This window comes from Amblyomma mixtum, chromosome 3 (assembly GCF_055824585.1).
Source record: "Amblyomma mixtum isolate Tamu chromosome 3, ASM5582458v1, whole genome shotgun sequence".
Classification (NCBI taxonomy): domain Eukaryota; kingdom Metazoa; phylum Arthropoda; class Arachnida; order Ixodida; family Ixodidae; genus Amblyomma; species Amblyomma mixtum.
In genome coordinates, this window is record NC_143014.1 from 95,783,734 (window position 1) to 95,801,599 (window position 17,866).

At 43.7% G+C, this 17,866-nt stretch overlaps 1 protein-coding gene across 5 annotated transcripts in view; it reads left to right on the plus strand.

Moving 5' to 3' along the window:
* CadN (neural cadherin) overlaps nucleotides 1–17,866 on the plus strand; it is a 248,060-nt gene that overhangs the window by 62,407 nt on the left and 167,787 nt on the right. For all 5 annotated transcript variants that reach the window (XR_016290490.1, XM_089580223.1, XM_089580221.1 and 2 more), the window contains exons 10-15: nucleotides 497–676; nucleotides 1,820–1,978; nucleotides 2,976–3,166; nucleotides 3,611–3,800; nucleotides 5,719–5,901; nucleotides 10,048–10,234. Coding sequence is in view for 4 of the 5 variants with exons in the window: in XM_089580223.1 (XP_089436349.1) it covers nucleotides 497–676; nucleotides 1,820–1,978; nucleotides 2,976–3,166; nucleotides 3,611–3,800; nucleotides 5,719–5,901; nucleotides 10,048–10,234 (1,090 nt within the window). In the remaining variant the exon portion in view is untranslated. The remainder of the gene's footprint in view (nucleotides 1–496; nucleotides 677–1,819; nucleotides 1,979–2,975; nucleotides 3,167–3,610; nucleotides 3,801–5,718; nucleotides 5,902–10,047; nucleotides 10,235–17,866) is intronic.

Below are 17,866 nucleotides of genomic sequence, written 5' to 3' on the forward strand. Positions count from 1 at the left end.
ACGGGTTTGCTTAGTGCTGCACTTTTATTCTTAGTAGCACTCTTATATAAGTGCATGTGCACTCGCCTGTGACAACTGTGCTACTCGTGTTCCAACATGGATCTCTAGTTTATAAGTGTACCAAAACTGTGTTTTTCTGCTCTGGAAATTGCTTCAAAACCTGCCATGGCTTAACTGCTGGGAGCTTTAGAGGAAACCCGTTTTGTTGCAGCTTATGTTTTCTGCATTCTAACTGCAAGATTGCCATGGGGTGTGCAGGCAGGAAATGTGGGAGCTCGTTACTAAACAGTAGGGTGCCTAGCTGACGACCTGCCAACATGATCTGATAATGAGCAATTGACTTGTGCTGTGGCTAATTACTTAGCTCAAATTGGATGTTGATTATCAATCCCAGAAATGCATGTGCACAGAGTACATTCATAGTGAAGTAAAAATCCTGACTCATAGACAGAAAGGCATTTTCATAGTGAATTCCCATTTTCCTTTCTTTTTACAGGTTTTTGACCGTGAAGGGGATGATGGTCGTTTTGTGAGTGTCACTGTAAAAGCAACTGACCGTGGCAGCCCACCACTGGAAGGAGTCTGTTCCTTCAAAGTAGAAATAACTGATATCAATGACAACCCGCCCCTATTTGACAGACAGGAGTATAGAGAAAATGTGAAGCAAGACACCCAGGTAAGCTTTAATTTGGAAAGTGAAATTGATATTCTCTTGTCTTAATGCTGCAGATGGGGTGTGTAGTAGCATGTACAGTAGAACCTCAATTATGTGACTTTCAGGTGACTGCGTGACACCATCATACAATCAAAAATCTCTTGCAACTGATACATTCGCTTAATAATTGCATCCGCTACTCTGGCTTTCAAAAATTGATTCTTTTCCTCTGAACGTCATAAAAACAACTGTTTTCGTTCTGCAATAATTATTTCTGAGATCATGTGCAGCCAGGCTTTTCGGAATCGAAGAGGCGGCCTTAGACTAGCAGCACGTGGGCTCCAGGCCCCGAGCGTTAAGTAGACGTCACATCGAAAACGTTTATTTGGGTGACACACAAAAATATAGCTGTTCCCACTCTTGAAGATGTTTCGCGGCACGCAGTATCACCATGCCAGTGGTGTCTTTTTGTTCAGACTTCCTCTAGAACTGTTGTCACTTTGCAGCAACAGGCAGCTATGTCTACTAGCAATTTGCATCATAAAGGAAAAAATAAAACACCATGTTCACCTGCGATGCTAATGCGGCGGCGGTACGCTTTTGAGCTAGCCGCCGAAGATCATGGAAGCAGCTAGTCTTGTTGCCTGTGCAATGTCTTCATGCTGGTGGGAACATGCAACTGATTTCTCTAAGGCCTTCGTCAGTGAAGCATGTGCATGGCCACTGGTGGCGTGCGCGGAGTCCGAGCCGCCGCAGAACTGTCATTATAGGTCATCTTGCGCTCGATCGCATCGATGCACGCCCATCTCAGTCTTGATTCTGATCTGGAACTAACTTGGTTCATGTCACATATGCCAATAAAGTGCTCCGCCAGCGTCCTCATTCCAGACGATTCCCACAGGCCGTCGTACGAAGCGGGGCGTGTATATTTTTCCATCGTATAATCGAGGCTTTTAATGCATTATCCCAATGGAAGATTCGTCAGGCCCGCGACAATGCGTCATAAAATGCGGGTTGTTGTATGATCGGGGGACGCATAATCGGGGCTCCGCTGTATACATATTGCATATTGTTTTTTGCGTTTCTCATTCCAGTATACAATGCTGCTTGTTTGTTATACCAGATGTTGATTACCGGAAACTTACGTAAGCTCGAATTTTCTAGGTTGGGATTCATATCCTGAGGGTATCTGCTTCTGATGAAGACGCAGATAACAATGGTGCCATTGTCTACAATTTGACTGCACCATATGACCCTGAACACTTGGCATATTTTTCCATCAACCCAGACTCTGGTTGGATTAGCCTGCAAAAGGCCCTTGACGTTAGTATCTTATGAAATGTTTCCTTGGTGTTGTTTTCTGCGTACTATTTCTTTTTCTGCATAGATCATGTTGATCTAGATTGGTGTCTTATCCATTGCGGTGAAATAATTTGCTTGAAACAGGAAGAAATTGATGTAAACCTCATGCACACATGGCAACCGTACAGTTTCTCTACGCTTTAGGAGGTGTTGTAGGATATAGCTAGGGTTACATGAAATTTGAGTTTTGTGATTGGCTTGCTAGAAAGAATAAAACTCTGCAATTTAGGCAACACTTTATAGTCTTGTGGTGCAGAGTTAAGATGACCACAGTCATCCCTTTTAGCCCAGTGATCTCTGGGAGTGTTTATAGCTTAGTTGAGGTTGTGCAAAAGCCTGATAAACTACTTATGGTGATGATTTGAAAGTTTGTGATGCACATCTGGAACCTACTGTCTCTGCTTATTTTCTTGTGATGCTTGATGCGACGAGACTTATTGCGACTGATCGCAGCCATGCTCAACAGAGTTCACTTTGTTCCAAATTGTTGCAGTTGCTTTGGCACCTTATCTCTATGGTTCCTTGCTAGCTTTAAATTGAGTGCGGCCAAAAGTGGCAGGGATACTGTTCGATGACCACGCTTGTTGCTATCGCCGCCGCTGAGTCATTCTGTGCTTTGTGGCTGCAGGTCAGCCCAATGAACAGTTTCTTTTGGAAACACTTTTCGCTGCCTTCCTCACTGCCAGACTGCCGTCATCATAATTGTTTCAATTACAGAAGTATGTAGGCATGTATGCATACAAACAAACATAAAAAAATGAATTAAAGTGTAATTACATGGAACTTGCAATAGTTGCACTAAAGACATGAGGTGAACATGTGTTAAGTGTATAATTCTGCTAACAAATTGTCATTTTGAGCTGATTTTGTTCTCTGACAGAAAGGGACTGAAAATTGCTCAATGAGAATGTCATGCCAATAATCCTGTTGACATTCTTCCCTTGCTGCTTTCTTTCAGCGTGATCAGTATCAGCTGCGAGCCATAGCGCTGGACAAGGGTGTTCCCCAGCACCAGGCAACGGTGGAAGTGATCATTGATGTTGTTGACAGAGCCAATAATCCACCGATATGGGATCAACCTGTGTATGGTCCAATATTTATCAAGGAGAACCTTGAAGTGGGCACTCGTGTCATTGCTATCAAAGCCAGGTGAGGGTTTTTGGACATTGCAGGTGGTTTGATTGAGTCTGAAATTGGATTTCAGTAGTGGTGTGCAAATAGTGAAATTTTTGAACAAAAATTGAATATAATTGAAACGAAACCCATTGGTTTTTTGCCATCGGGAAGCTATTGACTATGCTATTTAGGCTAAAATACATTTGTTTTAAATCAAAATGATAAATGGTGCCTGAAAGGGTTAACGGGTATTGAATATATGATGGCAGTATTGAATACATGTTGCGATATAGTGAATTTACTAGAAGTCAACGCTTGGAACTATGCATAGCTCACCATACTGTGAGCGGTACTGGCCACAAAAGGTCTAGAAACACCTGCAGCTTGTTTGGATGTTTTTTATTTGGCTGCGCCCCTTTTCTGCATTACAGTTTCTTTAGTGGCTTTAGAAGCAAACCCATGGATATTTAATTTCAGATCCGGAATCCCACAGAATCCTGATGTGTTCTACACGTTGATGAAAGGAAGCACAGAGCAGACCAACAAGAAGGACACTTTCTACTTGAATCAAAAGATTGAGAATCGTCAAACAGTGGCAGAGCTGGTGGTCAATTATCCTCTCGACTATGAACGTATCCAGCAGTACAACCTTACTGTTCGTGTCGAGGTAGGTGTACTCCTATTGTGTATGAGTTTTGAGATGTGATCAGTTAGGCTCACATTTTTTTTTAATTGCTGTCTTTCTTGTTGCATTGCATTGTATTCTGTTTTAAGCTGCATTCTTCTGTGCTTGTATGCTCATTTGTGCTTTTGTGGATGCTTTTGGTGTATGCTGTTTTTCTATGTTACTTGGAAGGAATCAAAACAAAGATTGCTGTGTGTAGTTTCAAGAAAAATAATTTCCACGTCCGTGATGGGCCGCTTACAATGAACGTTATGAAGGCTGTGTGACAGTCTCAATGCATATTGGGGCTTTGACACTGAGCCTCAGGTTGAATGAGCGTCTGCGGACACAGGACCCAGTTACAGTGACCACACAGGCACCACAAACTCGTGCAGAGGGCTGCGCGGCTATGGTCCTCATCGGGGGTCTACGTAAGCATTGCAGCCTCGACGACTTTTGCTTTTCTCTAGGGGTGTGCAATATTTCATTTTTTAAATATAAATCAAATATGAATATGAAGAAAAAATACCTTTTAATATTGAATTGTGTAATTGAAATTTAAAAAAAAAATTTAGGAAAAGATTTTCGGTATTGAAAAAAAAAGATATCTCAGTTTTTCGAATTTAACTTTTTTTAGGGCACTAAACTTTTTATGCGAGGTTGTTGAGATGACAATGTCAAACATTTTACACAATAAGCAACCAATGTTTATCATCATTTAAGAGAGAATGTGTTCACTGCAAATTTATGGAAGAACTCCCTTCTGCGCTGCGTGAAAGTATGGGCGATTATGTTTTTATTACAAACTGAGGCAACAGTTTCAAGAATGCCTTTCTACAATAACCAAATGCGTCAGTACGTCACACGCAAGCCATTTCCAGCAATCACTTCTTGTCTCCACTGAAGCATGGAGTGCAGGAAGTTGTCAGCGAACGTCTAGTGCACGTTTCTCCACTTTTGTAGCAGCTTCTCGACATTCTGATCGGCGCTGCTGGCTTTTTTTGTCCCTTGGACGATGCGCAATGCTTAACGAAATATATTCAGTTGAAATAGTCTCACTAGGCTGCCTTGACCACTCCAAAAAGGTCCACTGTTCTCTTCTTCATCCCATTTTTCACAACCGTATAAGAGTCCTTTGGGTTGCAGTTTTGTTCAAAAACATATCCCAATCCCAGATTCTTGCTTGCCTATAGAAGCACAACCGTTTCAAGAATGCCTTGATGAACCTCTTCGCTCATGGTACCTTCATTTCAATCAGAGAGACTAAACTTCACGAGCGGAGAATCAGCCCTGTGCCATTATGTTCCCGCCTCCGTATTTTAACGTAGGAAGTTGATATTGAGAAGTCCATGTAAGTTTTTTGGGTGACACATACAACAAATGCCGTTATTCTCACTCGACTAGAACTTCTATTAGTCTAATGAAATCACTCTTTTCCATTCGTGACCTGTCCACACCAGGTGTTCTACATCATCCTGGGAACTCAACTCTTGTCACAGATGTTCAGGGATTGAGCTGAGCTTTTTTCGTTTAGTCCAGCACCGTGCTCATGACGTCTCACAGCCCATGGAGTTGCAGTGAGCTCCCACCGTGCCTGAGCGGGAGCTCACTGCTCCCACTCAGGCATGGTGAAAAGAGCATGCTCTTCATACAAATTGAAATCTGGGGTTGAGCTTTGTAATGTGAATGTGCATCCATTTTGTTTCCGGTTATAAGATTTGATGCAGCTTTGAGAGGTGTGGATCTGTACAGGGCATTTTGCCATGATTTGTGTTGCTTGCCATTCTGGCTACTTTACTTTCTCCCTTTCATTTTGTCTTGCCAGCACTTCCATTTTTGATGATTTTGTTGAGAGTTGTGTAGTTGTGCGTAGATGTCCCTACTGAGTACTCATGATGGTGCTTTTTTTTCTCTCTACCAGAACAACGGTATCCAGCAGTTGGCATCAGAGGCAACTGTCTACATAGTCCTTGAGGACGTCAATGATGAGATCCCACTTTTCATAGAGCGGGAGCAAGAGACAGTCCTGGAAGGTTTGCCACCAGGTACCAAAGTGACTCAGGTCCAGGCTGTTGACAAAGACGGCACTTACCCGAATAACAAGGTGTGAATTCCTTCTGTACATTCATGTTGTGTGGCATGCTTGAGCACATTTCAGTATTTAGGCTCCCAGCTATGGTACTCTGGGTGCACACATTGTCATAGTTAGTGCCAACCAGCTGCCAAGACTACAGTAAAAGCTCTTTAGTTTGAGCTTGGTTAATTTGAACTTCTTGTTAATTTTAACTGGCACCTATGTCCCGGCACAGCCCTGTGTATTTCAGTGGAGACAACTCCTAAAAATTTGATTGTCAGTATATCACTCCTAGCAGGTAGAAGTTAGCTTGTAGCGAGTAAAACATGCTGCAAATTTGCTAGAGATGCCAAACAGCGAAAGAGATAAACAAAGCCGATGTGCACAAGGTAATATGTGCGCCTGAGCCAGTGTTCTGTTGCGTTCCATAGCAGGCTTTCGCTGCCGGAGCACTGGCTGACGCAGCAGGTGCTGCCAGTGCTCCATTGCAAGTTGTTGCAGGTTTTCTGTGTGCCGTCGTCACTTGGTCTGTGATCACGCGGTTTGCTTAAAGCAGTTGAGGTATGTGAAGTTGGTCGCAGCAGTAGTGCTTAGTTGTTGTTGCAGTGGTCTACCTGGTTTACTATGTCATCTTTTTTGTTGCCTCGGCGCTTTGCCAGCGACGTCTCAGAGACTGTACCAGTCAAGATGAGCTGGGCAAAATGATTGGTAAAGGACCTGTAGATGAATATGGAGGCATTACAGGAGGTGGAACATGGTCTCGTATCCAAGACAGTTATCACCCAGAAGTACGACATCAAGAAGAGCACAGCTTCAACTTACTTTAAGAATAAGGGCTTAATTGTTGATACTTTTCAAAAGGAGATGATGGAGGCCTCGTGTAAATGACTGCGGATGTCGGCCGATCCCTAGTTGGAGAATTCAATAATAACACGGATTAAGGAAGTTGAACATTCTGTTAAGTGGGCCCATAATTGCTGCGAAGACATTAGACTCGGAATCCAAATGGCCATCAGTGACTTCGGTTTTTAAAAAAAAAATCCGTGTACGGGCCGCACCCAAACTTTCCACAATCCATGTGTGATTAACCTTCAAAATACGCGCGCACAGACGCTTCCGGATGCCGTCCACGGATGGCGCCGGATCGCGGGTCATCATCATTATCGTATTTTCTCTCTGCCGCAAGCTTCCGCAATCCATATCATCATCGGTATCATGAGCCCCGGCCACCCCGGCTATGTTTTGTGACTGTCAAAGGCACGTGAGTTGTGGTAGCGTGGTTGTCGTGCTCGCACGCTGTAATTGCGGCTCTCGCGTGCTCTCTGCTGTATTTTTTATGAATTGCCATCGAGCGTTGCCATTCTAGCATGATGGGCAAGCATATCAGTAACTACACGGCAGGCTTTAAACTGAAAGTAGTAGAGTTTGCCCTCGAACATGGCAAGTGTGCGGCGGGCAGAAAATTTGGCGTAGACGAGAAGTGCGTCCGAAGATGGTGCAGCCAGAAGGATGCATTGAAGAACACCAGCTACAAAAGGCGTGCTTTTCGAGGCAAGCCATGCAAGTATCCTGAGCTGGAAGAAGAGCTGTTTCACTACTCAATGGAAGTGCGGAACGATGGCTGCGCGTTGACGACGGACATGCTGCGTGTGAAGACACAAGCCTTGGCACGTGTGAGAAGCATACCGCGCGAGGACTTCAAAGGTAGTGTTGGCTGGTTACGAAGATTTTTAAAGAGGAAGGGCCTATCCTTTCGGTGAAGGACCATGCTGTGCCAGAGGCTATCCCCCGACTGCACCAACAATATGCTGAGCTTTCAAAGATACGTATCGCTCTGCACCATGAGCACAACTACGTATTGTCGCAGATAGCAAACGCCGACCAGACCCCCGTGTGGTTCGACCGTCCTGAGAACTGCGCAGTTGAACTGAAAGGGAAGAAGATTATTTCTATGCGGACAACTGGCGCGGAGCGCCAACGGTGCACCGTTATGCTGTGCGTCAGCGTGGACGGGCGGAAGCTGCCCCCAAAGTCATTTTGAAAAGGAAAAGGATTCCAAATGACGCTTTCCCCAGGGAAATTGTAGTTCGAGCCCAAGAAAAGGGCTGGATAGATGGTGAGCTTGTGTTCGACTGGATTAAAAGCGTTTGACAGAATTGCCCAGGCACCATGTTGGCCAAACGTTCGCTCCTCATCTTGGACAGCCCCGCCGCGGTGGCTAAGTGGTCACGGCGCTCGGCTGCTGGCCCGAACGACGCGGGTTCGATGCCGGCCGCGGCGGCTAAATTTCGATGGAGGCGAAATCCTAGAGGCCCCTGTATACTGTGCGATGTCAGTGCACGTTAAAGATCCCCAGGTGGTCGAAATTTCCGGAGCCCTTCACTACGGCGTCCCTCATAGCCTGAGTTGCTTCGGGACGTTAAACCCCAATAAATCAATAAATCAATCATCTTGGACAGCTTCTGCGGTCACTTGACGGGTAGGGTTAAAGAACACCTGGGCAGTATCCGCACAAACATGGCTGTTATTCCGGGTGGCCTCACCGGCATGCTGCAACCCCTCGACGTCAGCATCAGTCGGCCTTTTAAGGTTGAATTCCTGAGGCAGTGCTCGGAATGGATGGCAAACTGTTGTCACGATGAGACGCCGACTGTGCGGCTCAAGAGGGCACCGCTCGCGACTGTGCTGGGCTGGATTTTGTCTTCGTGGAACTCGGTGTCTACGGACATTGTATCCCGCAGTTTCAAAGTGACCGGTATTTCGAACAGTTTAGATGGGACTGAAGACGACAACGTGTAGGTTGATGCGCCAGAGCACAGCACCAGCTCGGAGTCTGAAGACTCCGCGAGAGACAAGTGAATTATAAATAAATGCCGCGCATTCACTGATTGGTCTGTTTTTACTTGGGAAAAAAAAAATAAAAAATTTCGCATGCTGCGTGTATGGGGCACACCCTGAAAATTGGCCCTCGAATCTGGAAAAAAAAGTGCGGACCTTACACACGTATATGTGGTATTGCATATACACGATAGTAAATCGACCCCCCATATCGCATGTCATGAAAAAAAAAAGAAAAATAAAGGCGTCCATGTGGGCTTGCAATTGTGTAAATACTGTATTGTTCACAGCGTCAAGTTCAGGGTGCACCTATTATGCGCTCAAATAAGAAAAAACTGATTGTAAGTCGACTGCCCCCCCACTTCGGATTTTCAGATAAAAAAAAGAGGTCAAGTTAAAATCTGGTAAATACGGTACTTGTGCGGGCGGAAAAAGGAGCAAGACGAGGATAACCGTGGTGTGCACAAATACGGCAGACATAGAACAGTATCACTTGCTTGTAATTGGCAAGGCATCGAAGCCTCACTGAGGTAACAATTTCAAGAGTGCCTTTCCACATTAACCTAATACATCAGTACTTCACACGCAAGCCTTTTCCAACAATCAGTGCTCAACTCCACCAAAGCATCGAATCCTGGAACGTCTAGTCCACGTTTCTCCACTTTTGCAGCAGCTTCTCGATTTTCTTCTTCGTGCGGCTGGCTTTTTTGTCCCTTGAATGATGCGCGATGCTTACCATGAAGATGCTCCCTGTCATTACACTTCTAACATGAAGTCTTGAATGAATTGGGAATTATTCATGGACTGGCTGCGCACGCTCGACAGGAAATTTACTGCACAGAACGTCCTTGTTCGGGAGTAATTGTTTGGCTCATTGTGATGTCTGCGGAGTGAAGGCGATCTGCTTGGCATTTTTGCCAGAAACACTGCTGCTGGACTGTATTTTATGGATCTTGGGAGTGATTCAATGGTGAAATATGGAAACAATATGTGTTAATCAATATGTACGTGATAAGCTTGTGCTTTTTATGCGGATACAAAATGCATTATGTTCAATGGGTGTGGAGTCGGAGACTTTACTTTTTTTACTCTTAAAACGAAACTACTGTTTCAGTGGGTACGTTTTGACGAGGTTTCACTTTGTATCTATGATCGACTGTTTACCTATTAGTCTGTTGCTGCCCATTCTATCTTCCAGAGTAAGGCCAGGAAGTCCTTGTGAATGCAAGCATTTGGTCACTGGTTATGCGGGCTATTGCAAAGCCTTTGGTGGGAGTTGGGCTGGGAAACTAATACTGCAACTAAGGGTGAATGCGTGGCTTTTTTTTTTTTTTTCAGGTTTATTATGCCATAGAATCTCGAGACCATGGTGACAAGTACTTCTCCATTGATCGTGAGACTGGAGACATCTACACCAAGGTTGAGTTTGACAGAGAAGAGAAGATGGCCTACGCAATCCTGGTTCGGGCAGAGGATGGTGCTCCATCGGCGCGACCCCACATGACAGACAACCGGCCCAACTCAGGTATGTGTCTGCCGGGTCCTTCGCATGTTTTCCAATGTCCTTGTAGGTCAGCGCTGGATTTTTTTCCACTGCAGCAGAGCACCAGCACTATAGACCAGAGCACGAAATAAAATTGAGCGCCGCCATTTTGAAAGCGCTGTGACGCCATCTGTTGGAACGTGGATTTCCGGGCTACCATGCGAGGCGACATGACACAGATGCAGCGGCTAAACGCCACTGTGTAAATGCTGCGATATGCCGTAATTGAAGAATAAGTTGCAGGGATCGAGTTTATTTTCCTGCAACTTTCAGCGAGGCCATTATGTCCACTGGTGATGGGTTTTGCTGGCCCCTTGTCCACCACTGGAGCAAATGCCTCCAGTGACTGCAAGAACTTCGCATGCGATTTTCTCAAACCGTGTGTTGTTGGAAGTCCGCAGAACGATGAGGCATTCCTCATAGGCCGAGTCGTTTTGGGACTTTAAACCCCATTCAACGAAACCAAACAATGAGGCAGGGTTCAATAACGCAGCGAACATTGCTACGAACTGTTTATCTGCATGCCTTCTCTTTGCACTGTAATGCAGGGATACAGCACGGTAATGCAGGGAGTTGTTGAGAGTGATGAATTGCGAACGTGCATAGCTGCGATATTACGAAATCCGGGGTATAGGATAATTGGGAGAACTCTGACAAGGTGTTACCGACTTAATAGCGCGTGAGCAATTGAGCTACTAATTCGAGCAGATTCCAACGACCAAAATGGGCTCTTGGAGGATCGCCCCACTCGACCAAATCCATTGGATTCTATCGGTCATACTGTAAGCCACCGCGCTATTTTAGCACGGCCACATAAATCATTGCTGCTAACATGTAAAGTCAGAAAATCAACGCTGTAGCTTTAAGCTGCTCGGGCACCGCTGTGGCTCATGCATCCTCCGCAGGGAGGTGAGCGGCAGTGCAACTCACAGCAAGAAAACAGGCTTTCAACTCGTCAAAGGAGACGTCTATTCACCCCGTCTCGAATGCTCCGGCCATACCTGCTGCTCCCATAACTCTGTCACTGAATGCTAAACATACTGAGATGGCCACGCAGTTAGGTTGACCATTTTAAACACAGTACTTACTCGTGCTTTTGTACTTGCCTCATATTTCGTTCTATGCACCGCAGCAATCCATATTTCGTACAGGTCAGCATTTTTAACACCCGATAGGAGAGAATGCAGGCTAAACACTCCTTCTAGGTGCTTTGGCATCTCTCTAGTTCCTCATATTTCTGGTTTGAAAGAAGAAAGCTTGCGTTGCTGAAGGGTCATACTCAACCAGGATTGGATTTTGCTAATTAACATGAGTGGTTGAACACACATGCTTCTGAGGAGTAATTTTGTGCATCATGGTACACACCCATGAGCCATCTTTTAGAAAAGTGTGCATTGTTTAGCCAAAGATGTTAATTGTCATGTTCTGGATGGCTTTTAGCTTCCATAACTGAAGAGTCGTTTTGGCTGACAGGATAGGCCTTTCCTAGCAATTACCTGCTGCGGTGGCTCAGTAGCTGTGGTGTTCGGCTGCTGAACCCAAAGTTTCTTGATTGAGTACTGGTTTTGGTGGTTGTATTTTGGTGGTGGCAATTTGGAAAAATACTTTTGGCCTGCGCGACATTGGTGCATGTAGGGAAGCCCCATGCCCTTCCAATCGGTTGCGATAGTTGCATGAAAGATAAGAGAAAAGAACTCAAGCACTTGTCTCTTGCACATGTAATAGTTAGACAATAGTTAGACTTATTTCTATCTCGTGGTAAGTAAAGTCATGGTAAAAGCAGGCTGAACTTCCTCTTGGCTGCCATGAATCTGTGGTCAGTGTGCAGTACGGTTGAACCTCATTATAATGAAGTCGAAAGTGCCCCGCGATTTCTTCATTATAGCCGTTGCTTCAGTATAGCAGTACATGACCTTTGTTGCAACTGTCGCGTGCCAGCGGGCTTACCTGCCGCTTTCTACGATGACTACAAAGCCGTTCATTGGTGTGCCACCATGTACAAGGTCATCCACTCTTAGTTAGAATGTGCTAGCGCTAGCTCTTGAGAGGGCCACCGCGTGTGACACAGTCGCTCATCGCAGCGAAGTGGCGCAGGAGAAGGTGTACCTGGACGTGGTGCTTCGCATCATCTGCCACTTCGTTTCGATGCGCAAGCCGTTTCGGACGCAGTGACCTTCCAAAGGGCACGGCCATGCGCTAGCGCATTCTAACTAAGAGTGGACGACCCTGTACATTGGGGGGAGGGGCCTACAACGCATGGCGCCCGAACCCGCCAGTCTTGGGCGCCATAGTAGTATGTAGCATGCTGTTTGCCTGGTGTCGCCAGGCCTAGTGGGTTTTGCATCAGCGAAGCTGCTTTGAATCTAGTCATGGTTTACTATAAAAGGGCTAATATTTTTACCAGTTTACTGTTGCACAATAACATCACTTTAAAATGACTTTTATTTTTATTTATTTATTAACAGTATTGCAGAGTCATGTGATTCCAAGCAGGAGTGAGCACAGAAAATTACATACAATAAAAGTTACACCACTCAATAAGCATCAACTACATCACATCAGGGCATGAACTTAGGCAAATGAAATCGGACACATCACATACGCATTTTCTTCAAATTTGCAATAAATGCATCAACACTGGGCTATCAACAATATGTTTCAGTAATTTATTCCATTCACCTATGGTTCCAGGGAAAAAATGACAATTTAAGCGTGTTATTCAAAGCCGAATACTCTTGAATCATTTTACCATTATCAAAACTGGAGCTTGCGCGCGAAGTGTTAGCGGTAAAGAAATTATGATTGTTCATTAGGATCTGTTTATTGTGCAGTGGGTATAGGTACCTTAATCGACATTCACTACGTCTGGATTTAAGTGTGTCAAGGTCAAGATACCTGATCATTTCTGTCGGGCTGTTATTTCTTTTGTATTTGTTGCAAATAAATCTAGTTGCGGTCCTTTGAACTTTTTCTAACTTGGCTATGTCTTTGTCAGTCAAGGGGTCCCACAGACAGGAAGCGTACTCCAAGCATCGTCTGACCAACGCTTTACCTATATGCTGCTAACTTAAGGTTTACAGGGGCTTCTGAAAGCTTACGCCGGATAAACCAGAGACTTAAGGGGGGATGAGGGTCTTGAAAACTTGTTTTTTATTTTTCGACATAACTTTTTGAAACTTAGCACGCAGGTGTATCATAGAATGCTGATTTCAAATATGCATTTAGATTTCAAATATCTTACCTGGAAGAAAATTTATCTCAAAATAACATTCAAATTAGGTAATTTCTTACGGGCTTTTATAGTAATTTATCAGTTAAAGAATGATTTTTTTTAAGAATATGCAGACATTTGCAAAGGCCCAAAGCACATGCTAAAGCTTTCTTTTTTCCTTTAAACATGATACATGAGCAATTAGGCGAAGTGTGGGCTAATTACCGCCACGTCATTTTTTCTTTCCAACTTTGTTGTTTATTTATGATCAACAAAATTAGTTTGTAGACATTCTGTTAGCTTTAGGATGTGCTTTGGGCCTTTGCAAATGTCTGCTTATTCTTTAAAAATGTTTATTTAGCTGATAAATTACTAAAAAGGCCCGTAAGAAATGACCTAATTAGAATATTTTATTTTGCCATATATTTCCTTCCAGCTGAGATATCTGAAATCTAAATGCATATTCAAAATCAGCATTCAATGATACACCCAGGTGCTAAGTTTCAGAAAGATATGTTAACAAATAACAAAAAAGTTTTCAAGACCCTCATATCCCCTTAAAGGCTTTGGTGCAGATGTTATAAATATGGGTATCCCATCGTAGATGTTCTTTAGTAGTAACGCCTAGACATTTTACGGCCAATGCTTCATTAAACGGAGTGCCATTAACTGAGTAAGAATGCTGTAAAACTGTTTTGGTCCTGTGTGTACGAAGAACTAAGCATTTATTAGTATTTAAATACATGCCCCATTATCGTGCACCAGTTCGAAATTTCTCCGAGACTTTTGTTAAGCTTAATTTGGTCGGTTTTAGATTTAGTTGCGGTGTAGAGAACACAGTCATCTGCGAAAAGCTTTATCTTAACATCACTGCCTACAGGTTTAACTATATTATTAACATAAATAAGAAATAGAATTGGTCCCAATTTTGAGCCCTGAAGTTACTTGCAGGGTCTCGGAGCAGGACTTGTCAACTTGAACATATTGACACCGGTTTTCTAGATAAGCCCTTATAAATTTAATAAGTGTACTATTCACTCCAATGGCATAAAGTTTCTGTAATAATTTAGTATGAGGAACTTTAACTTTATCGCAAGCTTTGGCATAGTCGAAGGATATAGCATCGATCTGTTCTTTATTATTAATAGCGAGTGTATAATTGATATAATGTATAATTGATTTCCGGAAGGCCTTTGACAGTGAAGTGCATGCAGATAAGCAGGCCAGGCGAACGCCTCCTCACGCTGATGAACATGGGTCGCATGCGAGGCATGCCACTCCGAACTGTTAGTTGAGCAGCTGACCTTCGGAGGACCTGAGTAATTTGATGTGGCAACCTGTATTAGTTTTTGTGGTTAATTCGTGCCAGTTGTCGGGCACACGTCCTATCATCCACACAATGCATATTATGTATTTGAAGGATTCGCCAGGACTGCGCTAATTCGTCATAAAACTATGTGTGTCACACCATAAAAGGGACGCATAATCAGGGCTTTGCTGTAGTTGGAAAAACTTTTCGGAAAAATGCCGGTCCTGTGTAAGGGCTGCACCCCTTCAAAATTGTAGAAAGTATGGCTCTTACATGAATATATGCATTAATTCGTGGAATCTTTATTGCACCACATAGTCTGATGCTAAATCCGCCACCTAGTTGCTGATACCTTTAATGTTCATTGCTAGCTTTGTTGCATCTGCTTGGACCTGGCTCCTCATCACTCTCGTGAATGAAATTAGTTTCGGTTACATCCATTGCATTCCAGATTTCTGCAACTTTAAAACTTTTAATAATGACATCTGAGCACACCGCCCGCCATGATGTCAAAATCCATGAGAAGATGCGGTGAAGTTTTCCTCCTGTTACTGTTGGTGTGACTTTAGAGTCGACTGGTGCCATCCACTTGGAGTACAGGTGTTTGAGTTCTGTTTAGCTTTTTACTTGCCAGTGTTCCAAAATTGGGGCATATGAATCTGTTTTTTATTTCTCTTCATAATACACCTGTCTTTTGATATGTTTGTTTTTTCGTATGATGATTGAGGAAAACATTCCAGCTACAGTATTTGTTATTGAATTATTTAAAGACTGAATTATACTCATAAACGGACCTATTTTGGGCCTTGTCACAGCTGGGTGTTTGTGGAGCCTTTTCACAGGGAAAAAAGTGTTGATATGAACTAAACAGTACTAAGGTAATGACAGACAGTTGGTATTTTCGTGAAATAAAAATAAAGAATTAAAGCCTGTGTGTCTTTCAGTGACAGTGAGTTTTATTCAAATGTTCCATATATGAATATTGATATATCGGAGTAGCAAAGTTCAAACCTGGGCAATCTTCCCATTTTAGAGTCTCTGATTACGCCGGCACTTTGGAGCCCTGGATTACAAAAGCTGCTGCAGATCACATTTGCATTTTGTATATGGAAAACGCCAATGTTCTAAAAGCTGAACATGGTAAAAAACATTCTTAGTAATTGTAAATGTGGCTAGTTTTCAGTTTTCGGGCTAGTTTTCAGGTGCCATTTTTTGTTTTATTGAAATCAGTTATTTTTTCACCTGAGTAGTATATTCAGGCCTCAAGAAAGGGAGTTTGTTAGTTTTTAAGCGTGAAATACCAGCGGGTATGTTTTTACAACGATATGGACAATTCTGTACAAAGTGTCAGATTTGTTAGAAATAGTAACACCGAAATGTTTTCATGTGTCGGGTAAGAATCCTAGGAATCGTGGAATCATTTTGCGTTTCGAAGATGCACATTACGCCCGAAATTGAGTTAACACAATTAATGTTTTCACTTGCAACAAAGTCCGTCTGCACAAAAATGGTGGACGACGGGCTACCTAGCTCACTGTTGAGTGAACTATTGTTTCCTGCGTTCGCTACATGGCACAAAAAACCAACTTATTTGCGGCAAGAAGGGTGCTCAATTTGACTGGAACAGTGAAATCACTGCTAGATGCACCAGTCTCTCAGAAAAAGATGAGATTACTGTATACACAATTGTGTACAAAGCACCTGAAAGGGTTAAGAAAGCATGGATGAATTGTCAGTAGGAATTTTCGTCTTTTAAACACTCCTTCATGGTGCAGCATTTAAAAAGCTAAATTGCACACCGCTCCATAGTAGTGTATATTGGAAGATGATAATAGTGATCACGAATATTAGCCACAGGCCATGCAAGAATATGTACACATATGAAAAGCAGTTCCTCTCTGTGTAATTTTTGGCTCCACACTCTGTGCTCTCAATTGGGGGAGCGACCCCTACATGAGCGCGGCCTTAGTTGAGTGTATATGGTAGGAGACATTGTGTGACAAAAAACTGAAGGGGACGCCTACGCTTCGCCTGAAGAGTATGATGCAATAGTGATGAGGGGTTTATGCCCATATGTGTGAAATTGGTCATTTTCTACTTTACATTCATAGATTGCTGGGAGTCCTCGTACCACTCCAAATGTAGTGGTGCAGCGGTTAAGTGATGCGCCACTGCCCTGCGATGGTAGGTGCTGCCACCAGTAAGGCTTGTGCAACCCAGGCCGCCCTTTCTGAGCAACCTCTCATGACCAATCATTAATTTCACTGCCACCTGCCACACTGGTCAGTTAGCCACAACCAGTGGGCTGGTAGTAATGATGCCACAAGGTCATGTGACTTGGGTGGGCCCACCTATATTGCCGGAGCGGTAGGTTGCTCCAGCCGTTCCGGCTGCGGGGCTTCAAACAGTCGCCGGTGCCGAACACTTTTTCTCTACATGGGGATGCTAATGTACTCGCATTAAAAGATTTCCGAGACAAGTGTTGGCACCTGGTCACATGTCTGTTCTGTCATTCTATGCCAGCTTGGGCAGAACTTCAGCTCCCTCTTTGAAAAAGCTGACTTTGGAAATCAGTTGAATTAATGAAATTTTTAACTAAGATGTCAGGAAATATAAATGTTTGCCTTGCGGTTTTGTTATTTCCAGCGAGAGTATAAATTTAGCCTTTCAGCTTGTTACTTTCAGTTCACGGTAGTTCCTCTTTCTAGCTTACTGCCTTGACATGCTCATTGCACTGTCTGGCTGTTTGAGCATGGCAGGGCCTGTGACCTGGGAAGTGTTTCTCTTATTGAAGGGTGTCTCTTTTGTCCATTGCACCCACGGTTTTGGCATGGGGAGGTGTATAAAAATGTGGAATTGTTTCTTAATGTCTGTGCGCTGATCGTTTGCTGATCATTTGCAGGGTTGGCGTTTAGTGTCCTCATTGCAAAAACGGAAAAGCTATTACTTCAGCTTGGAGGCTGCAGTTCTTATCCAAAAAGTACTCCTTTTGTGCTTTTTGGTATCCACTGAGCACCTAAATCTATGCATGCTTTAAATTCCACCTTTCCTTTTGTGCACTTTCTTTTGGGACTACCGTTTATTGCCCTTCCCA